General features: G+C 44.1%; 1 protein-coding gene across 1 annotated transcript in view; it reads left to right on the top strand.

Annotated features, from left to right (window-relative positions):
• Positions 1 to 17,811, top strand: part of LOC142571655 (oxytocin receptor-like) — a 56,811-nt gene extending 39,000 nt beyond the window's left edge. The window contains exon 2 of the mRNA XM_075680177.1: positions 15,613 to 17,811. Within this exon, the coding sequence (XP_075536292.1) occupies positions 15,613 to 15,908 (296 nt within the window). The 3' untranslated portion in view covers positions 15,909 to 17,811. The remainder of the gene's footprint in view (positions 1 to 15,612) is intronic.
• Positions 17,812 to 20,487: the final 2,676 nt, after the last annotated feature.

Here is a 20,487-nt window from a genome sequence, read left to right on the forward strand (position 1 = left end):
AACAAATTATTACAGTACTTTTCAAAATGAGCAAACTTTATTGAGTGGCAGTACTGCGTACACTTAAGACATGTTCGTGTCAAATTTCATAGAAAATGACTAGTCAACAAGGAACAAGTACCAAAAAAGAAGACTAGGCTCTAAGTGGCATTCACACATATGCCCCAATATTAAAAAAGTGGGTAATAAAAATGGCCCGAGACATAAGTGCACCACATGCAAATAAACTTGCACATCGGCTATGGAAAAATAAACATTAAGCAGAGACTAAAATATGCTGGCTTGTCGCAGGAAATAACGCAACTTAAATGTGCAAGTACCCGTGTGCTATTTGCCGAGGTTACGCATCCCCTTTCCAAAAGAATTCAGTACTCTAAAACTATACGGAAAAGGCATAAAAGAATGGGCTTGCACAGTTGAATTATCACAAGACCAATGAAGAATGTAGTGGATGAGTTATTAAAGGGAAAAAACACTGCAAGTCAAAATAAACAATAGAACATTCGCACACAAAAACTTGTTAGAAGCACGTGGCAAATGTTACAACAACATGAACACTAGAAACAACAGAGATGGCAGATTACAGATGTACGTATCAAACAAAGCTAATTGTGACGAAAACACTTATAAGCACCCTGAAGAAGCCTCCCACTCGAGGCAGGTTACTTGCCCCAGCATTATGTAGTTCGGTATAACTCATCCCAAACATTACCCCGAAAGCTGGTGTAAATGTTTATAAAATATTATGCACGAAATAGCTGGAAGAATGTTACACATTTTAAAGATTCAACAAGGCAACAGCGAAATATAAAGGTAAGAAATTCTGGAAAACAAGTGGAACATTTTTAAATAGCCAAGAAACTCAACCTTGAAAAATACAAGTGAGATATATTAAAAAAAACACGAAAAAAAGCAAGCCAGCTTTGAAACATGCAGTCGGCGCTTTGCCCTAGTGATAAAAAATTGTAAAAGAAGGCACGTCACAGTTTTGCAGCTGACATGCCGCTTCTACCTACCAAACATTTAGCATGTGAATATTAGACCTGACTGCTTCAGGTTTTTCAACAGAGACTACCTTAAACGACATCAGGCCACTCTCAAATGGCTCACCCCTCACAACAACTGTCTGCACAAGTCACAAAAGCTGTCTAAAAGCGTATGGGTACAACAGGTTTAAAATAAAATATACAATCAACAGGAGGATGACTGCTTCTCAGGTGATGATGCAGGTGGTAAAGCCACAATGTTTTCCTTGCGGGCAATATTGAAGTTTCCATTCTCTTTCGAACGCATGGGCCTGGTGGAGACCTGTTGCCAAGTTCTCGCGCCTTTAAAGAAAAGATAAGCAGCAAATTTTAACTACACAATGGCTTTAAATTGTGGTGTTCGTGATAATACCCTTATTGCAAAACTAATAATTTATTTCACTATGATTTGTCGGTTTCTTTTCTTTCAACCCTGCAAAAGGGGCCAGTGTGCAGAAAAAATTCTATGAGCATGCAGCAGTGACAATTGCTTAGTGTGAATGGAATCACTACTTCATTTCTGGAAAAAGCGTTACGCTTTTCCAGTTGAATGACCTGTACATCAATTGGCTTTTTCAGCCTCGAGGAATTTTTAGTTACCAACCAAACAATATATTAATCTTTGCGCACTTCATACTTCATGCACCTTCGCACTACATATAAATGTCCTCTTTACTTCATTATGTGCTTTCTAGTGCAGTTATGATGCTTAACATAACAAGAAAGCCAAGAACCTGTCCATAGTTTTGTTTCTGTTCCTCATATTGTGAAGACAATACCTTCAGATGAAAGTTCATTTACTGTTAAAAGAAAGTCCTGCAGCAATTCTCTTTGACTCAGTGGTTTGGGATCGTTTGACTGGCCTACTCCAAGAAATAAAATTGAGTTCGTTTATGAACACTTCGAAGGTGGGAAATTTGCAAACATGATATAGAAGATTGTCAGTTTTGTACAGGCCCCTCGCTTCATTCCCAATGGGTTAGCCATCTCCACATCATCGCAGTAGACTAGTAGCTCGAGTGCATTCCTTTTCTCTTTGAACAGTGCATGACTGCGAAATCTCGTACCATCATTAAAATCTCTGAGGCAACCATCACCAGATGAGATTGGATCCAAAAGGTACTGGGCTGCCTCTGGGTGCCTCAGGTTTGCCAAAAGTTGCCTCAGTGGTATGTAATAAGCTGTACATACCTGTATACATACATACCAAGCTGTTTGTAATAACATGTACATACCTGTACAAAATTTTTGAAGAGAGCTTTTCATCGTTGCTGTTTACAATAAGCAAGAAATGTACGCTGCTTCATTTGCTGGGTTTCCTAATCCACAGCAAGCCTGGTCACTACCAAAAAAATATAATGCGACGCTCTTTGATATACGCATGACAAAATTACTCGCATATAGCCACGGGAAAGTGTGGCAAAGTTTATAAGAAAGTAATACAACGGCCCGCTTCAACATAGTTCTTTTCCTCATAAACGCCAGCTCTGCAGGAAAATAATAAACAAGGGAGCAGCAGGAGACGGAAGGGCCATTCAGTGAGCTACAGTTACCATAAAGAAATCGATGCTTACACTGCGAATTTTTTCTTTGTTGAAGTGCATAATTTAGAAAAATAATATGATATCAGCATTAATACACAGAGTTTACTGCAGATACTGTGAAGTATTTTAAGTTCTCAAAGTTTAATTTCGTTCCCCGCTTCTGAATCGTATAGAGTCGACCATTCCCTGCAAACTGATATTGTTGTTTGCTTGTGGAAATCAAAGAGCCACACGAGCAGAAAAATGCAACCACACTTGCATGCCTATAAGCATGTGTAATATGCCGCAACGTGACCCAAGGGCCCATTATAGCTGAAGGCTGTAGTCATTGACGTATTGCTTAGGCGTTAAAAACTGTGTACGCACTAGACCACAGCGAGCAAATGGCTGAAAGTTGAACCAAAGCCCTTGTTTATATGGTGCTACTTGTTAGTCAAAAGCACAACACGTGATAGCCTCAACAATTATTTCGTAAACGAGGTGCCCAGAAACGCGAGCTGTCCACCAGAAACTCTTGAGCCCAGGCAGTTATGGGCTTCGTCCAAACAGCAGAGTGGGCACCGAAAGACGCCAGACCTTCTAGAATTCAAGTTATTGATGATTTTAGACGCACTGAAGTAAAATGGAGAGACGAGCTAGTTGTCGAACCTTCGTCATTGAAACTTAAGCGCGAACTGAGACACGCAAAAGAGAGGGCAACGACACCAACGCTTTGGTGTACAGCGCGTCTGAAATTAGTTATAGCAAGACCAAGTACACAAAGGCCGTTTGAGCGCCGCAGACAACCTGACAAGAGGTTCCTGCAAGTTCTGTTTTTCGCTAAGATATATTCTTTGCTTGCGTAGTTTAAGCTTTTTACGGCTTTGTTGCGCAGGGATTTTGTTTTATGTAAAATGACGACACTAAAAATCCTCCTTAGCAGTTTATAAGTGTCAGCTGTTGTAAGATAGCTTCACAGATACAGCCTAAGTTTCTGCAATCGTATATGCCATGTGTGCATGTGTCAAGCGCTTCTTCACCCAAAGAGCACCAAATTTATATGTGGTGCAATGTTGTAGTTAATGCACGATACACTGTACACTTCACTGCAGCACACGAGTTATCTGGAACAAGACATAAGCAAAAAATATACAAACGCACTGTCTAAAAATTTTACTGGAGCCTAAGTGGAACGATAACTGGATCATACAACATCGGCTCCCCCCATTTACGGAGTTTCATATAAGAACGATAAACATAAAGAAAACAGAACGAACGTTCCACATAAGATCCACTTAAATGTCTCGTTCCACTTATTAACAGTTCGGATCCAGATAAAAATATGTGCATCACACTTTTAACTGGAACTTATATGGAACCAGATTAAGAGTGTAGCGCTCCCAGACCCCGAGTGCATGCGCACGCGTACAAGGCACCAAGTAGATTCGGGTAAAAAACACGTTATCTGAGTAAGCGTGACAAATTTATGCTCTGCCTCGTACAGAAAACCAGATGTGTCACTGACACAATTCGGACCAGCTTTTCTAATATAATTAGCTTCCAAGGGTTGTCGTGCCGTTTACTGCCTGCCTCTGCCAAAAATCCTCACATCTCGGAACCGTGGAATACAATTCGGGCAAGCCCTGCAGTGTTCCACTAGCCGTCCACCATGATCAGGATGCATTTATGCTCACTAAACAGTTGAAGTAAGTGCCCGTGTTGTCTCCGTATATATCTTGTTTGTGTGGTTTTAGCGCAAAACTCGTTTATTATATCGGATAACCTACCGACCCAGCAGTTCACTCTTTTGAAGTTGTAGTTTGTGTAATACAATGTGAATGCGCGCTGTCTTCGACACCATCACATGCAAATTTTCGCTCACCACTAGTATTGCAGGAAAAACTCGAAGCAAAAATAAAATAAATAACTGACTCGGCTGCTGTCAAAGTAACGAGGGTGGAAGCTACGAAGACCTTATGCTAGCGCAGGGATTCTCACTAATTACCTTTGTCTTTAATATGCACGTTGCCCGGCACCTGTGTAATTCATTCGTAAATTTCTGCAACCTGTTAATGAAAATTGAATAGTACTGTGCAGCATTTCACCATGGGTCAATTTAAAATGGACAACGCCAAACCGGTTCGCAAGCTGGTTCAATGTTGCGTAACGGTTCGTGAATCGTTATAATTTTTTTATTTCTCCGAACTGGTAGTGAACCAGAACGAAATCGGAGTGGCGTTCAACCCGAACCGAGCCGGTATTGTTTCGGTTCTACACCCTAGTGGTAAGTGCACACTACATTTTTCGTGGTCTTATTTACACCTATATGCTCTGTCCATTTTTCTCTATAGGATACTGAATGAGCTCGCGGCGGGTGATCTTGTTCAATGTTCTCGATCTTTTGAGAGCTCAATCCGCAAATGCCACGGATAGTGGCCTTCAGGATAACCCGCTTATCAGGGCAGGTGTTCAGAAATAGTGTGCTAGAGCGGTTCATAAGAACCAGTATGGATTAGATGTGACGTCGAACACAATATTTGTTAAGGAAGATAACCACTGACGAAAATTGTTCAGAAGCGAGAAACTTAGGAAATTTGGTCCCCTATAAAAGTTGGGCCCCTTCTTTTTTTCCCAAATGCCCAGCTTCATTAACAAATGTCAAAGCATTTTTCCCGCGCTTCCGCAGAGTGTGGGTAATAACTGGCTCCTTTTACGTACATCGCCAAACAGTTATCAAAATTTCTTCGGCATTTGGTTTTCTCTTTTCCCCCGTGGAATAAAACGTAAGAGACGCCTTCTTGTAATGATGGGAAGTTATATAACCTCGGAGTATTCACGCATGACAATATAAAGAAACAAAAACCTGAATGAAACTCACGTCGCCGTGCTTCCTGGTCCTCGCGTAGGGCAGCTAAAGAGAGCGAAGACAACTCTAATTAGCTAATTGGGGAGACGAGCAGCAAATGAGGCAAGGAAACTTGACTTCCGCCTTTAGTCAAACCACTTCAGCTTGTTGACATTTTAAAAAAACCCTCAGTTAAAAAAAATAATGTATCTATATTGGAGACTGTGGAGGGATCCACGTGTAGACTTTCGTATGTCTCTGAAGTTCTGTCTTTTTTCTTCGTTTTTTTTTGTTTTCTACCAGCGGCTCACTCTTTTTCGTCTACCACGTAAACATACGGTTGGGAGCAGCCGTCGTGGCTTCGTTCCCTCCATCGCTATAACTTGACGGAAAGCCAAAAGCAATCCTTTGTGCATAAATTATACATGCGCATACGTGGCCTATTCCACTGCCTAACTAGATGAGCTAGGGCGCGTTCCTTAATACAAACAATACAAAGCAACAGAAGCAGTTCTATTGTCAAAGTAGCGGGCTGGCGATCCTTTACAAAACTGCTTGTTCCATACACGCGCACGGTCTTGGTAACCGAACGTTTTTAGCATAGCATAATTGTGTGTGCGCGGCACTTTGTTCTGTGAGGAGGACCTCAGATTAAATTATGTGCTTTATTTCGGGGGTTTAGTTACACGTACTTATACTAAAGGACTTTCGGGAACACCGACGTAGAATAAATGCCAAATTGCATATGCAGGTGCGCTTGTATGCACGAGTACAAAGGAGCACGACGTTTAAGAAAGCGCAGCTTGAAAGGATGAAAATGAGTATTGTGTAAGAAAAGCTCGCAGTAGACGTTGAAGTCAATGGAGACATGCTCTGGGAAAGAAAAGAGGCTGTGCGCGACAGTTATCTGCGTGCATCCGACTGTGTGAAGACCGCGTTCTGCGACTCCATAACATAGACAAGCACAGATCAGGATCACACATGCATAGCTTTAGAAAGATAACAAAGACATATTTTAGACTATGAAATCAAGCCGCTGCTACTTGGAACCAAGGTGTTGCTTTAAGACACCAAGATCAGTCTGTTAATTAATCATTCCATGAATCGTTTCCTGCATGATATGAGGTTGAATATTTATGAATAAATAAATAATGTAATTAATTAAATAATTGACAGCCTGACGACTGACTGGTTCATTTATTCATTTAGTTTAACGCCCACAAGTAATGCAGGGTTCATAAGATACGGTACAGTCGAGGGCTACGGGAAAATTTTGACCACAAGGAGTATTTTGTAATGTGCAAATGCACAAAACGCAGAACCCTACTGTACTTGCAATCCGCGCCCATCCAAACTTTGAACATCAGGACAATCAAAGGGAATATGTGCAGCAAATGGACAAAACGCTAGACGATGAAGCAAAGTAAGAACGACAGACGCGAGGGAATCTTCCGGCTCATCTGCTGCGACAGCAGGAGGCGTTCACTACGGATGCCACCATCTGGTAGTGATGATGAGTTTCTTCATAAAGAGCACGAACCTACTGCGGCGGACAGACTGAGAATTACGAGGTATGACGATACCATACAAATAAGCGCGAATGCTAAATAAACCAACGTTAAATCCAATGTAACCATCGTCGCAACTTCTCTAGAACCGCTCCTTTTTTGCTATCGGTACACAGCGTCGTCATCGCCAGCTACAGTACATATCCGCCATTGTGTCCTCTGAAGCACGTACACACAGGCCATCACTCTCTTAAGACTGTTTAATGCACTCAAACCCCCGCGAGTCACCAAGTGTCAAAGGTGCGCGATAAATCGGTGGTGAGCGCGTTTACGGCGCATATTACTACTGCAGCGGCGCGTGAGTTCGATTCGCAGGGAGGGTGGCAGGCGGAGTTTCGCATTTCCTCGCCCTGTATGGCGAGAGTGAGCAGGTGCCCTGACGTCAGCGCGTCACGAAAGGGATCAACGGACACACGTGGCAAACGCAGTTTCCAGCTTTCGGCTGCTGTCGCAGTAAAAAACAGCAGCAGTGTGGTGCTAGCTGGACCTTCCCCGCAGCTGGACTAATCTGAAAGGTTAGAACAAACATGCCTCCCGAAGCTCTAAGCACGCTTACATGTAGGTATACGGTACTAGCAGTCTTCACAGGTGCTGTCAGTCGCTCTTAGAATCGTACCATATAGTACCCTGTCGACGTCATATAAAAGAGTGCAGTGAGAGAGCTTTTGCTTTATTCGACATAAAAGAGCGCTAGTTGCTCCGTGTTTGTCCGCATAGCAAAATTTAGGTAAGATTGAAAGAGTAAGAATATGTGGAGATAACATAAAAAGAAAAGCAGCAGCAGACTAACTTTTTGTACTAACCAACTTATGAGACCTTACAAAGCGTTTTCTTTCTCCAAAGTGACAGCGCAGTATACGTTATTCGAGCGCAAAGTGGTCCTTGGTAAAAATGTTTTCTCCGGAGGGGTGAAAAGTACTCGAAGCTCATAAAGGACACGCTTTTCTGTGCACCGGCGTAACAAGTTGATTTCACAGTTCGTGACTCTTCTGGCCGGACGAGCTGCGAGATCCCCGCGTAGCAAAGAACGTTATTTGGCTTCAGTGAAGATACGGGTGCACTATCGGCCGAGGAAGCTCTGGCTGCAGAGGTCAAGGTATGGAGTACAGAAATGGGCTAAGGCACGTCAAAAAAGAGGCCCTCTGAATTATAATCCGCATGGATCGGTACTAATATTGCGATAACAAAAGTAATAACTGAATGTTGAAACACGGATCACATGACCCGCCGTGGTTGCTCAGTGGCTATGGTATTAGGCTGTTGAGCACGAGGTCGCGGGATCAAATCCCGGCCTCGGCGGCCCCATTTCGATGGGGGCGAAATGCGAAAACACCCGTGTACTTAGATTTAGGTGCACGTTAAAGAACCCCAGGTGGTAGAAATTTCCGGAGTCCTCCACTACGGCGTGCCTCATAATCAGAAAGTGGTTTTGGCACGTACAACCCCATAATTAAATTTAATAACTGATCACATGACGTGACATCATCTTTCTGCGCCGGCCTTGGTGTTGAGATCATTGGTAATGTGGTATCCTTGGTAACCTTGTTTCGTGCTTCTTGAGGACGACGGGCTTGTGTGAACGTCTGTGACTATTAATGGAATTTCTATTAGGCCACACGCGTTGGCGAACTCACCGCTAATTTCCTTCTTACCTTCCCTCCTTTCTCTCCCTGTCATCATTGTTTTCCCCTTTCCTGTTCCTCCGGTGTGCGGTAGCCAACTGGACATTATTCTGGTTAACTTCCCTGCCTTCTGCTTTTCTCTTTCCTCCTTGGTAACCTTGTGGACGGTGCTGCCCCAGGTACCCACGCTGGAGGGCCGACACTCATTTGTACATACCTTTTACAGAACCTTCCGCAGTAGCTTAGTGGCTATATGCGTTGCACTGCTGAGCTTGAGGGTGCGTGTTCGATGCCGGCCGCAGCAGCCGCAACCCAGTGGGAGCGAAATGCAAAAACGCTCGTGTACCGTGCATTGGCTGCGTGTTAAACAATCTCATGGTGTCAAAATTAATCCGCTACTCTCAACTACAGCGTGAGTCATAATCATTTCCTAAGCACGTAAGACCTCCGGATTTAAGTATTTGGATTTTTAATTCGTCGGGTTTCAACAACTTCCGCTTGTATGCACTCGACCCTTACTCGCTACCTTCGTCTAACACCTTGGTTATTCCGCTGCGAAAAAAACTTATTGTCACATATGGGCCGCGTTTTAGGAATGGTTAGTCATTTCGAATTGGAGGGACGAACCGCGCCGCATGCAATAAATGCCGGTATGAAGAAACAATGCAGTACCTTCTTTGCGATGTGCCCTGTGAGGTAGTCGCTCGGATGGGGTAGGAAAATATCTTGGGACTTTGGCCGAAGCACTCTTCTATGGTCGAATTCATAAAACTGCCATGGCGCGTTTGCAAGTGACTGTACTGTATACGAACGCCTCTGACTGCCAGAGCACATTTCTCTACGGATTCTCTCACACTGACTGGTTCTTTTTTCATTTTCTAGTCTGTTCCCATTTCCCTTTCCCCAATTGTAAAGCATAGCCAGTAGTGCCCGGCGTTGCTTAACTTTCCAGCACATCTCTCTCCTTTGTCTGTCTCTATCTTTCTCTCTGTCTTTATACAACACCTTTAGTTCAAATTAGATGCAGAATTAGCGCGATGAAAACATCCCTGTATTTAAATGTAGTGGAATCGGAGTTGTTTCCGGCTGATCTGATGGACATGTGGTGAAGTACTACAGTGATTCTATAAGAGACGCTCGAGCGGAGCACTTGCCGGGGTTGATAGCCAGGCTAAAATCGCCGGTCTCTACAACTAAACACCACCACCACCACCACATCATGCTGGAACCTTCTCTCCAGCATTTCCGTGACCGACAGTATATTAAGTTGGACAACCAACGCAGGACTGTATTTCTATGCACCTACGGCGTATCGGCAGCATAAAGAAATAACTTTCATTCAAAGGACGATCTAGGAGGTGTATCCGCCACAAGATTTATTCATCCGAGTTTGAGAAGTTAAACATGCCTGATCGATTCTTTTGAGACTAAACGAGACTCTGTCGACTTGGCGTTTTCTCCAAAACCGCATTTGCATAACTTGCTTTCCAGAAGCTCCGATTACCTGCATGCCTCTTGCTGCTGTAGATGTTCCCTGCTTTGCATGTAATTGCAATATCGACTCTCACACTTCTTTCCCTGAAAATAATGAGAAATGAAATAAAGCAACTGTACCACACAAAGAAAACAAAAGATTTCGATGGAGTTATTTCTTTTGTTTATCTTGTATTTATAGTTTTCTTTATTGTCAACGAATGCATCAAATGTTGAAAGGATGTAATTGAGCTTCAATTGTGTGTCGCCCGTTCCAAGCCGTATAGACGCTTTGAGAAGCATCTTGAACACAGAAAGTGTCACGGCTAGAAATTTTTCATAGCCAGTGCAACTTCGTGTGCCACTGTCTACAGTCGCGATATATTCGAGAATGTGCGCTATCTACACGAATAATAAAACTCCTTCGCATGGCAGTGTTTCATAAAGTTCTGCATTGATTTGTGCATGCAAAGTGAAAGCAAACGTAAGGGAGGTGTTATGCTACCCATGCGAAACCGGATATACTGAAGCTATAAGGTGCAAATCTGGCATAGCGACAGTTGTTGCGCGGTCGTCCTGAACCTGTCGCTCTTAGGCTATTACTCGTATTCCCTCAACCTATGGTCCAATTTTAGGTGTTGTAAGCATCCAAGGAGGATAAGAAATATTCGCTTTGTATAATTCAAAACTAAACAAAGCTTTATGCTCCTGAATAGCCTTCTGAATTTTTCTATTGTCCCTTTTCCCGAGGGCCAGGTTTAGTGGATGTTTCTCACGTTACATTAAAATGCGGTAAGCGTGTTGTGAAGCTTCAGCCTAATGTATAACTAGAAAGGGTGGATGACGAGTTTCAGCACTAAAGGACTCTAGGTTGCTTGGAGGACGCCTAGACGCACCCTAAGTCATCTTGACAGTAAGCGTTGAAGAAGCTCCTCAGAAGTTTGTGACAAGCCATGACGAATAGGTGTGAAATAAGCAATTTCTTGCTTTACGAGCGCATTATCTACTTCTAATAGTGAAGCGACCGTCCTCACCCCTCCCCCTCTCCCATATCGGTCCGGCTAGAAAGCGAAGTACGTGTATAAGTGTGTTGACGTGTTTTTTTTTATTATTGCGCGGATGTCCGAAGCCCAGGACAGTTGTTGGTCGAGAATAACTCCTCAAAATTTATGTTCGTTCACGGACATCAAAGTTTGCCCTTCGAAATTCAGGTGAAAAGCCTTCATCTGTCGTCTAATGAAAGGCAATACAACTGTCTTAGCGTATGAAAGACCCCTGCCCCTTTCTTTCAAGAAGTTATCAATAACATGAAGACCTTCTTGCAATTTCGTTTGACTGTGACTTATACTTGGTCCAGAGGCCCATATGCAGACGTAGTCTGCGTACAGTGAATACCGCAGGCCAGACGGTAGTTTTTGTAGTAGTGCCACCGTTACACGATTAAAAAAGAAACGGACTATGAATACTACCCTGCGCGACACCTTGCGCGATGCTGTGGTGATTGCTCTGTTTTTCGTTTGTTTGCGTAATTAGCTTACTTTCAGACAAAAAATTTGAACTCTATCGCAGTGATCGGCACAGAGACCGAGCTCTAACATACTAGCAAGTACATGTACGTGACTTACAGTGTCGAGTTGTCTCTGAATGTCTAAGAATACTGAGATTGGTATATTTCAACACACACGATCAAGTTGGACACATCTTACAAAGTCAAACACGGCATCCATAGCACAACGCTGTTGTCGAAACCCTGTCGCGTAGTCAGAAAATGCCCTCGTGCTTTCACTCAATCGTTGCATTCGAATGCCCACTATTTTCTCCATTAACTTACAATGACAGCTTGCGAGGCTTATGGGTCGGAAGGAGTGAACACATAGAATAGGCGTTTCATATTTAAGGAACGAAATACACCGAGCGACTTTCCATGAATCCGGAAGAGTAGCTTTTATCCGGATATTGTTAAATAACTCCATAATAGTAATTATATCTGCTGCTCCGAGGTTCTTTAACTTCATATACGTAACACCGTCTGGGCCTGCAGCTTAACTTTGCACGGCATAATGTAACAACACATTTCAGCTATCTAGAGTGAGCTCACAGTCAAGGTGAGGGTGCTGTGACGAAAATAATGCTCAAGCTTTGTGGTCTGCAAGTTCTACGGAACTTGCAAACTGTTGGAAAGTCATTAAAGCTGCTGGTCGAGTTTTGTGTCCACAGAATTGGTCAGCAACGGCTGCTTCTGATGCGCAGCTGTGGTTAGGGCTCGGAAAGTGTGAATATGCGTAACTGGGCCACTTTAAGACCGGCAACGAATCGCATTTTCAGAACTGCTGTGAAAGAAGACAATGTCACGCAATATTCACGCCATCGTCTCCTAGCTCATTGATGCAGGCGCGTGCGCGAGGTCGAATGAACATATTGTGCGTTGTTGTATTCGTCGAGCAGACTGCTGCGGCAGTAGTCAAATTCTGCCTGCCTTGTAATGTGTGTTACGTGTGATTTGTGTTACGCGTCAATTGCAGCGTATGCTTTGGGAACAGAGCCTTGTTTCGTGGAAGTTCGAGAAGAGTCACTTAATATATCTGTGAAACTTTCAAAGTCAGTGTTTTTTTCCAGTGCTGCTTGTTATGCAAAGAGCAAAATTCTGCCAGTTCGTATATCTTGAAAAGCGCCGGGCTCCTTATTGCGTCTCGTCTGCACGTTATAATGAAGTCCTGTTGTACTATGAAAACAAGCTTTCAGGAAACTTTGGGCCAAACAGGGAGACCGCAATTACCGCTACACTACTCAGTTACAGCTCTTGCACCCCTCATTAGGCAGCAGTTAAATAATAATAATAATAATAATAATAATAATAATAATAATAATAATAATAATAATAATAATAATAATAATAATAATAATAACGGGAGTCGTATAGGACACTGTATACGTAAACTTTGAGTGACCGCGCAGATGTTTATGCAATAATGACACCGCAATTAGTCCCAGTTTTGGCACAAGCTAGTACCGTTTCATCATATAGAAGCGTTGCGGAAGCTAAGGGCACTGCGCCGGGCTGCAAGCGAACGGTGATGCTAATTAAGCACACACGGAGCATCAGGAAAATTCTTTGACGCGCCTGCTGCGCGCTTTATCAGCATTTATGCTTTCCTCTCGCCTCACTTTCTTGCTGAATAAAGCAGAAAACTTTAATTGCTAGTGCAGGCAGTGGTTTGTTGCGTCCTTGGTTTGTCTGTTGCTTACGATCACTGCGAGATCTCGCCCGAGAATGCGTCCCTGGCTTGCAATCCCTCACGCGGGCTTTCTCTTTCGTCAAAAATGTTTCTGAAGCTTGCGTGCTGTTGCACGGACCTTGTGGAGCCAATGTGATTGCTCTGGCTTAATTTCGGGCTCATCGCGCTACAGAAAGTATTTATTAGAAAAAGAGCGACGTAAGCGTAGTGGAAGGACAACGAACGTAAGGGTAGCGCCTAGTAGTAAGCCCAGTAGTAGATAAGTGTTGAGGAATCGCTAATGGGAAATGTGTCCTTTCTGCGTGATAGGCTTGTGGTAATTTACAACCGCCGAGCGCGGGGAGAGTATGAGGGAGAGTATAGAAAAGAGTGGGCATTGAGGGCGGTTCATGACGCGACCGTCACTAGTAACTTACCAAGAAACGAACAATGCCTTGAAAGGTCCGGCGATCACGAAATCCTAGTTACCGATAGTCAACGCGCAGGCGGGCCACGCAGGAAATAAGGGAGGAGGAGTTGGCTTGCCGACGCTAGCTGCCTGACGTCGTGCTTCACTGTAGTCATTGCCCTTTCTCCGTGGACACAAACAGTGCGCAAAGCAAAAAGAAACAGAAGCAGGCATAAGAAAACAGGAATGAGACGTGGATTGGTGGCGACGGTTGATTTAGTTGAAACGTATAGGAAGGATACCAACAGATGCAGGTCAAATATGTGATAGAAAGGAGTGGTGGACAAAATGGAGTAAAGTCCTGTCACAAACTTCGAAAAAGTCAGGAGCCTAATGATAATGCGGCACAAACGACGGCGCACACTTGAGTGCCCGTGGGGAAAAACAAAGCGTGCCTTTCATGTTTCGCGTCCGATGAAGGTTTGTTGCTTTTCACTGAAGGTTTGTTGATGAAGGTTTGTTGATTTTCACTGAAGGTACTTCAGTGAACATGTAACATGCAGGCAATGAGTAGCTTGTTAAATAGGCGATTTCTTTTCTTGTAATGGCGTAATTTGATTTGTCATTGAAAACAATGGCACGCGGATTCATTTACATCTTTGCTATGCGATGAGGCGATCTCCTTCTGTTCGCTATTCTCTCAAATAATTGGGATCGAATTTGGCAATCTGTGCTCTTCACCGCCGGTATGGCAAAAAAAAAGCGATATATTGTCAAAAGAATCCATGGCGGTGTCAACCAAAGCCAACACGTGAGCCTGCTTTTGACCAACGTTGCTTTACGGGAGCGTCGTCTTCTCCTGGTTTGTTTCTCTTATATGCGCAGGGGCGGATTAGAAATTGCGAAGGTTTCGGTTCATACTGACACGTGTACTTTATCGGGCGACCACGTCTCGCCGCCTAACAAATGTAATCGCACAGCGTGGGATGCGCCTGCATGTATCCGAAGTTTCTGGAAAGTTATCGATGCTTCTATCCGGATGTCAGTTGTCGCCGAACCTTGTGTTATCTGATTTCATCGCGCGACGCGAATGGTGTAGAAATTTGTGGAAGGCACGCTGGTCCGAACGATTAGGCTGGAACATTCGACGACTGCTGTATAAAAGCCGACGCGCTTGACCCGCTGATCAGATTTTCGACGATCGCCGACGGTGTTCGCCGCTATCGTTGTTCTATAAGTGTAGCCTGTTTTTGTGGGCACAGGTTCGCCCAATAAAAGTTAGTTTTGTCTTTCACAGTATTGCTACTGTGTTCTTCAACGTCATCAGCACGTGACAATGCTTAAAGGATCAGTGCATGCTCGCGCAGAAAAAGTAAACACCTGACAGCTGAAGCATTGAAGTTTGCATCAGTGCTTAGAAAATCCACCTACGAATGGCGCTAGAAAGTGCAAAAATGATCTATAAAGCATGATCTTTCATAAAATGCAAAACACGCATAAAGCAAAGCACATCATGCATGCGCTAGGTATAGGGGTTTTCCGCATGTCACATAACGTGAGCGCAATATCACTTTGCCATGTTGCATTGTTCAAAGAAGGCATTCACATTAGTTGAAGCGTATCCTTTCCTTACTCTGTTGCGCTCTTCAGTGGCTTCATTTCCTTTAGTGTAAATGAAGGTACAGGACATGCTTGTATCTTGATGTGGTTTAAGCACTCCTTTTCTAACGAGGACCTTCAACAAATCACAACCATACGTGGAGGAACAAACTAAACTGATAACCGATGTATGCAGAGTGACATGCACGGAGACATGGTTTCGCTTAAACAAAGTAATGGAAGCATAAGCTCAAAAAAGTAAGAAGGACAAAATTGGTGTGCTGAACACAGGCTTCGGTATGTCTCCTTATTTTCCCTTTCGATGTGGCGCAGATGCTACGGTGACCATCCTGATGCTGCTAAACAGCCTCAACAGTTGTGTCAACCCATGGATCTACCTGTTCTTCAACCGGAACCTGGTGCAGGCACTGAGGCAGCAGGTGTGCTGCTGCTGCTGCCGCCAGGACAGGACGGTCGACGGATCGAACCCACGTGGCACGGGTGGACTCCTCCCTGAAATCACAACCCAGGGCACCGACATCAACGTCAGCCGCCAGAGCTCACCGGTCTGCTCGACACCGCGCAAGACCTTCGACAGCATCGACATGGGCGTCCGAAGGCACCCCTAGTGGCGCGCCAACGGCGACGCCGCCGCGCGCACAGGACGGGGTGCACGCACGCGGACGTCGTCGTCTGGCGCAATACAGATGCTGGATATGCACGTGACCACCTGCGCTGAGACCGAGCGTGGGAGTTGAGCTTACTGCTCTGACCTTTCAGCCGCCCTGGTAAGACACGCGACTGGAACAGTTTGCCTTCTGGGGCCGTGACCTGCATGCTCAAGCAATACAGAGAGAACATTGCGGCTGGAAATTCGAGTGACACCGTTTCAAGTGACGTGAATTGGGTGCTGTCAAGACCTTAGCGCCGGCTGTCACAAATGAAGAAACCTATCAGCGTGCTGCTTAGAGCGTGTCCTTGAATTTCCCGGCATCACCTGACTACGTTATCCGAGATGTATGTATTGCCTACTTCTTTCCTCGTCATCGTTTTCCTTACTACCCTCTCTACCGATGTAACGTTTTGTGATGACATTTGTTCCAAGCTAGGCACGTATGAGAGCAGACGGAGAAAAGTACCTTAAGAAAAAGAAGGCAAGTTCCTGCGGACGCAGTGTGACGGAGATTAAGTTTAAGCTGGTCAGCCACAAAGCACACCCGCGATAACAGTAGAAGGGTGCAATCTTCGAATTATGCCACAAAAGTTCCACAGGATCAGGTGATCAAGGATATTGGGGATTGCTGAGCCAGCCTCTACAAGTAAAGTGGTAATGGCCCGGAGTGTTCCGCGTTACCTCTGTGAGTGAAACTCGCGTGTGGTGAAGCGTCAACATGGCAACGCCACAAAAACAACGTAAGCGCCAGCAGCAACGAAGCAGACCTACCACTACAAATGCCATCGTGTGTACACAATGGGTGTCACCTGTAGACTGCGGCTCCTTCCCGATGGCTTCGCATCAGGCGTTCCCTCTTCAATGAACCAACGAAGCAACCTCCTGGGGTCTGTGTTCATCAGGTTGTGTGAGTAGGTGTGGTATAGTATAATGCTCAAGCCGGTTGTGTTTACAGGAGTGCGACAGGACGCAGCTGTGATCACCCAAAGACATTTGGACGGGCTATAAAGCAAAATGGGCAGATCAGTTTCCCTTTTTTCCCTAGAAAGGAATACTGTTCTTGGATACTGCACCTTTCCTTTACTTCCGTGAAAGCACATTTCACGGGATTCTTAGCTCTTGTGCGTGTGTGTGTGTATGTGTATACCAAGGCGCTGCGATCAAAGTGTGTGATAACTTCTGCACACAGTTCTTTGATTTTCTGGGTGAGGTTGTCGGTGTAACATACTTGCTGCTTATGTACACACACTTGTATGTGCGTGCGTGCAATTGTATCTGTGTTTTCACGCTAGCGTGTGTGTTTCATGAGTGTGTGTTTGTGGCGCAAAGAAATCAATCTTCACTTGTGAGCTGTGACTTCCTTTGGACCCCTCGCTGGATGGCGACCGGACGTTTGCGTTCGGATGTTTGGACTATAACCACGTTACTTCATTTGGCCTGCCAAACTTTGTTAGGCCGTGCGTGCTTTGAGTGGCCGTCCTATTGCCTTGTAGCTTCGACGTTTCGTAGCTTTGCAGAGCACTCCTTTTCTTCCTTGCTCAAGTCTACACGAATAGTTACAAGGACTGTTTCAGCTGTTTGTGCTTCGTTTGTGCAAAAGCGCTGTTTTTTATTTTGTCGACGCGTGGAGCGAGGTTTTCAAGGAGGATGCTGGATGTATACAAGACAAAGTAAAGTACTCTTTCTCAATTTTTGTTTCTACATGTCATAGCCGGGTGCTTTTTTGTGCTTCACTCGACACAATTTTTTATGGTTTCAAGCGCGTCGTATTCACATTAAATTGTCCACCATGTTGTATAAAACATTTGTAGTTTCATTTGTCATCAAGTATCTATCAAAGAGAGCAAAATAAAGTATTGTTCCGTGCACCTGTCGAACTTTAAGTTGTTTATGCGAATTCTCGAAATAAAACAACAGTCACAAAAACAGAAGTTTCAATCAACCCAAGAGCAACAAGAAGCTACTCTTGCGCTGCTTTCAGGCGCACATTTTTCTTGCCGCCATGGCACCGAAACCACACGCTACAATTATTCACTTGGGACTGTCCTAAAATGGTGGGTTGAGCATTTATTTCTTTAGGTGTGGTATTCCTGTAGATCATATCAAGCTGGCTACATTTGAAGTCCCCCACAATCTCGCTATTCTTGCCAATCGCACCACTTGGGTAGCCTGCGCAGTTGCCATATCCACAAATCTAAATATGCTGCGTCGGGGTCCCTTCATATGCTGTAATATCTCATGCTTAGTGTTAGTGAAACACTAAGCGCCTTTTGTTGCGAGAATTATTACAAGAACAAGAAAAAGCATTAGAAAAGCACGGTAAGCGAGACAACCAGCAGCACTTCTTTTCAGTCGCTTATGAATAATAATTATTAGGAAACATTTATAGCACCTTACCTTTTTTAATCGTATTTGTACACTCAGAACCCATTTTGGCAGGCGCTAGGTGACGACCCACAAAGAAGAATATTCAATTTGTGACTCACATGATAGCTCCCTCCGGTATAATCTGATTTCGAAGCGGGGTTCCCCAACAGCAGTATGACAGACTCGCTGACCTAGCCTAGTCTCACCGAACTTCGCAGGTGATCGCATATTGCCACTTAAAACAAGGGACGACGATACTAAACATGGTAGAGTCAACCCGGAACTGAACGTTTCACCTCTGGATTCCGCGTAAGCTCTCAACCGAGTAGGCCACTAACATTATTTCTTGACATGGAAGATCACAAATGCAAACAGCACAAATAGCAATTAAACCCAAAGTATCTCATAGATAAAATACATAAAGATTAAGTGAGCATACACATACATCCCGCAAGACCATCAAATCAAATGGCTGATCCTGAGCCGCAAACACATTATGTGTAAGTAGGCCCCAGGTTTCCGGAAAATCGAGCAAGTTGGTTTCAGAACTTCGCAATCACACGTCGAGAGGCTACGCAAGGAAATAGGCATGATTATGTATTAAGGTAATTCACTCAGAATTTTAAAAAGAGAAATCGAATTGAATATGGCTTGATGCCAGTGTATTTCCGTAGAGCTATTTCCATAATCTCAAAATCTCAAAAAGGAGCACAGTGTTTTCAGAATCTATAAAACACGAATCAATTTTCTGAGGTCGAGAAAACCGGTGACTATTTGTCGACGACGGCAAGAAACAGACGATAATTGCTTCCTTCTCCACTTTAAGTGGAAGTTTTCTTGAGTGTTATAATGAGGAAAATTGTATTGTCCCATAAGGAACGGACTCACTTAAGCGCGTCCTGATGACAACATTGCGTGTAAAAAGAGAGCCAGCCGCCAGAACGTGCCCACAAGTACATCATAAATTGCTTGTTTATAGGGTAGACTCGAGCAAACCTCAAAAATAAATATGTAACTGCTGACTATTGAGAGAAAAAAACCGAGGTGCTGCTGATGCATATTTCACGACTGATGACCCAATTATGCCCAGAAAATAGCGAAGCCGCAACATTTTCCTATAAAAAATCTGGAGGGGCGTATCTTTTGAACATCATAAAAGAAACATATTCGAGAAAGAAGTCATTTAACAAAAAGGCGAGCAAGCACTGGATGGCAAATTTCAAGTGCGACTAAAAGGTGACAACGTCGCATAACCCCACAACACGGCTTGAAAATAAATGTGGCAAAAGCTCGATGAACGAGAGGAAAGGGAATTAACCGAGGGACCCGATTTTTATTAGACATGTCATAAGAACCCGATAAACACTGACACCAAGGACAACATAGGAGACATTACTTGCGCTTAATAAATGAAATAAACGATAAATAAATGGAAATTCAAGTGGATGAAAAAACAACTTGCCGCAAGTGGGGAACGAACCTTCTCGTTGTGGGTTTGTGCGATTAAGTAAAGTATGTAGAGATGCCACTCCATCCATGAGTTATTACAGCGAACTACTGAGAATACTGTCGCCGTACTGAGAGGGAAATATTCTACTTCTATCGGGACCGTTGCTAAGTGCGTTGGGATCATGTACCATAGATCTAATTTATTCGAAATCAATGCTGCCTGTGAATACCTTACAAAACGCTTGTGTGGTGGTAATTGCAGCCTCGGAACTGTTATCAATGTAGACAAAGGCTACAGCACCAAACTATGCAAGAACGGGACCTCGAGGTCCCGTTCGAGAACTAATCGAGAGGGCGACGGGAGCAAAGCACACGTGAGCTTGGTAAGCGCAGTCTCCGGCACTACGACTTAGCCGCCTAAAGCAAGGTGTCCGCCGTAGAACAGGAAATGACAGATTAGAAACATGTTAGAACAGATAACCCGAGAGAATGCAACACTTAAATATGAGATCAAGCAGCTTAGGGCAGAAAAAACGAAGCTACAGCAACAAAGAAGGAATAGCAACACATCGTCCGCCAGTAGGAAGACGACGCCTAGTCGAGCTCCAACACCCGTTCCCACACAATCGAACGGTGAAGCACCACCACAAAAAAGGAAGTTGCAAGAAACAGTTGAGGAAAAGAGCGTCTTTGCAATCAGCGAGGTTATGGGAACGTTT

This window comes from Dermacentor variabilis, chromosome 2 (genome assembly GCF_050947875.1).
Source record: "Dermacentor variabilis isolate Ectoservices chromosome 2, ASM5094787v1, whole genome shotgun sequence".
In the NCBI taxonomy this organism is placed as follows: Eukaryota; Metazoa; Arthropoda; class Arachnida; order Ixodida; family Ixodidae; genus Dermacentor; species Dermacentor variabilis.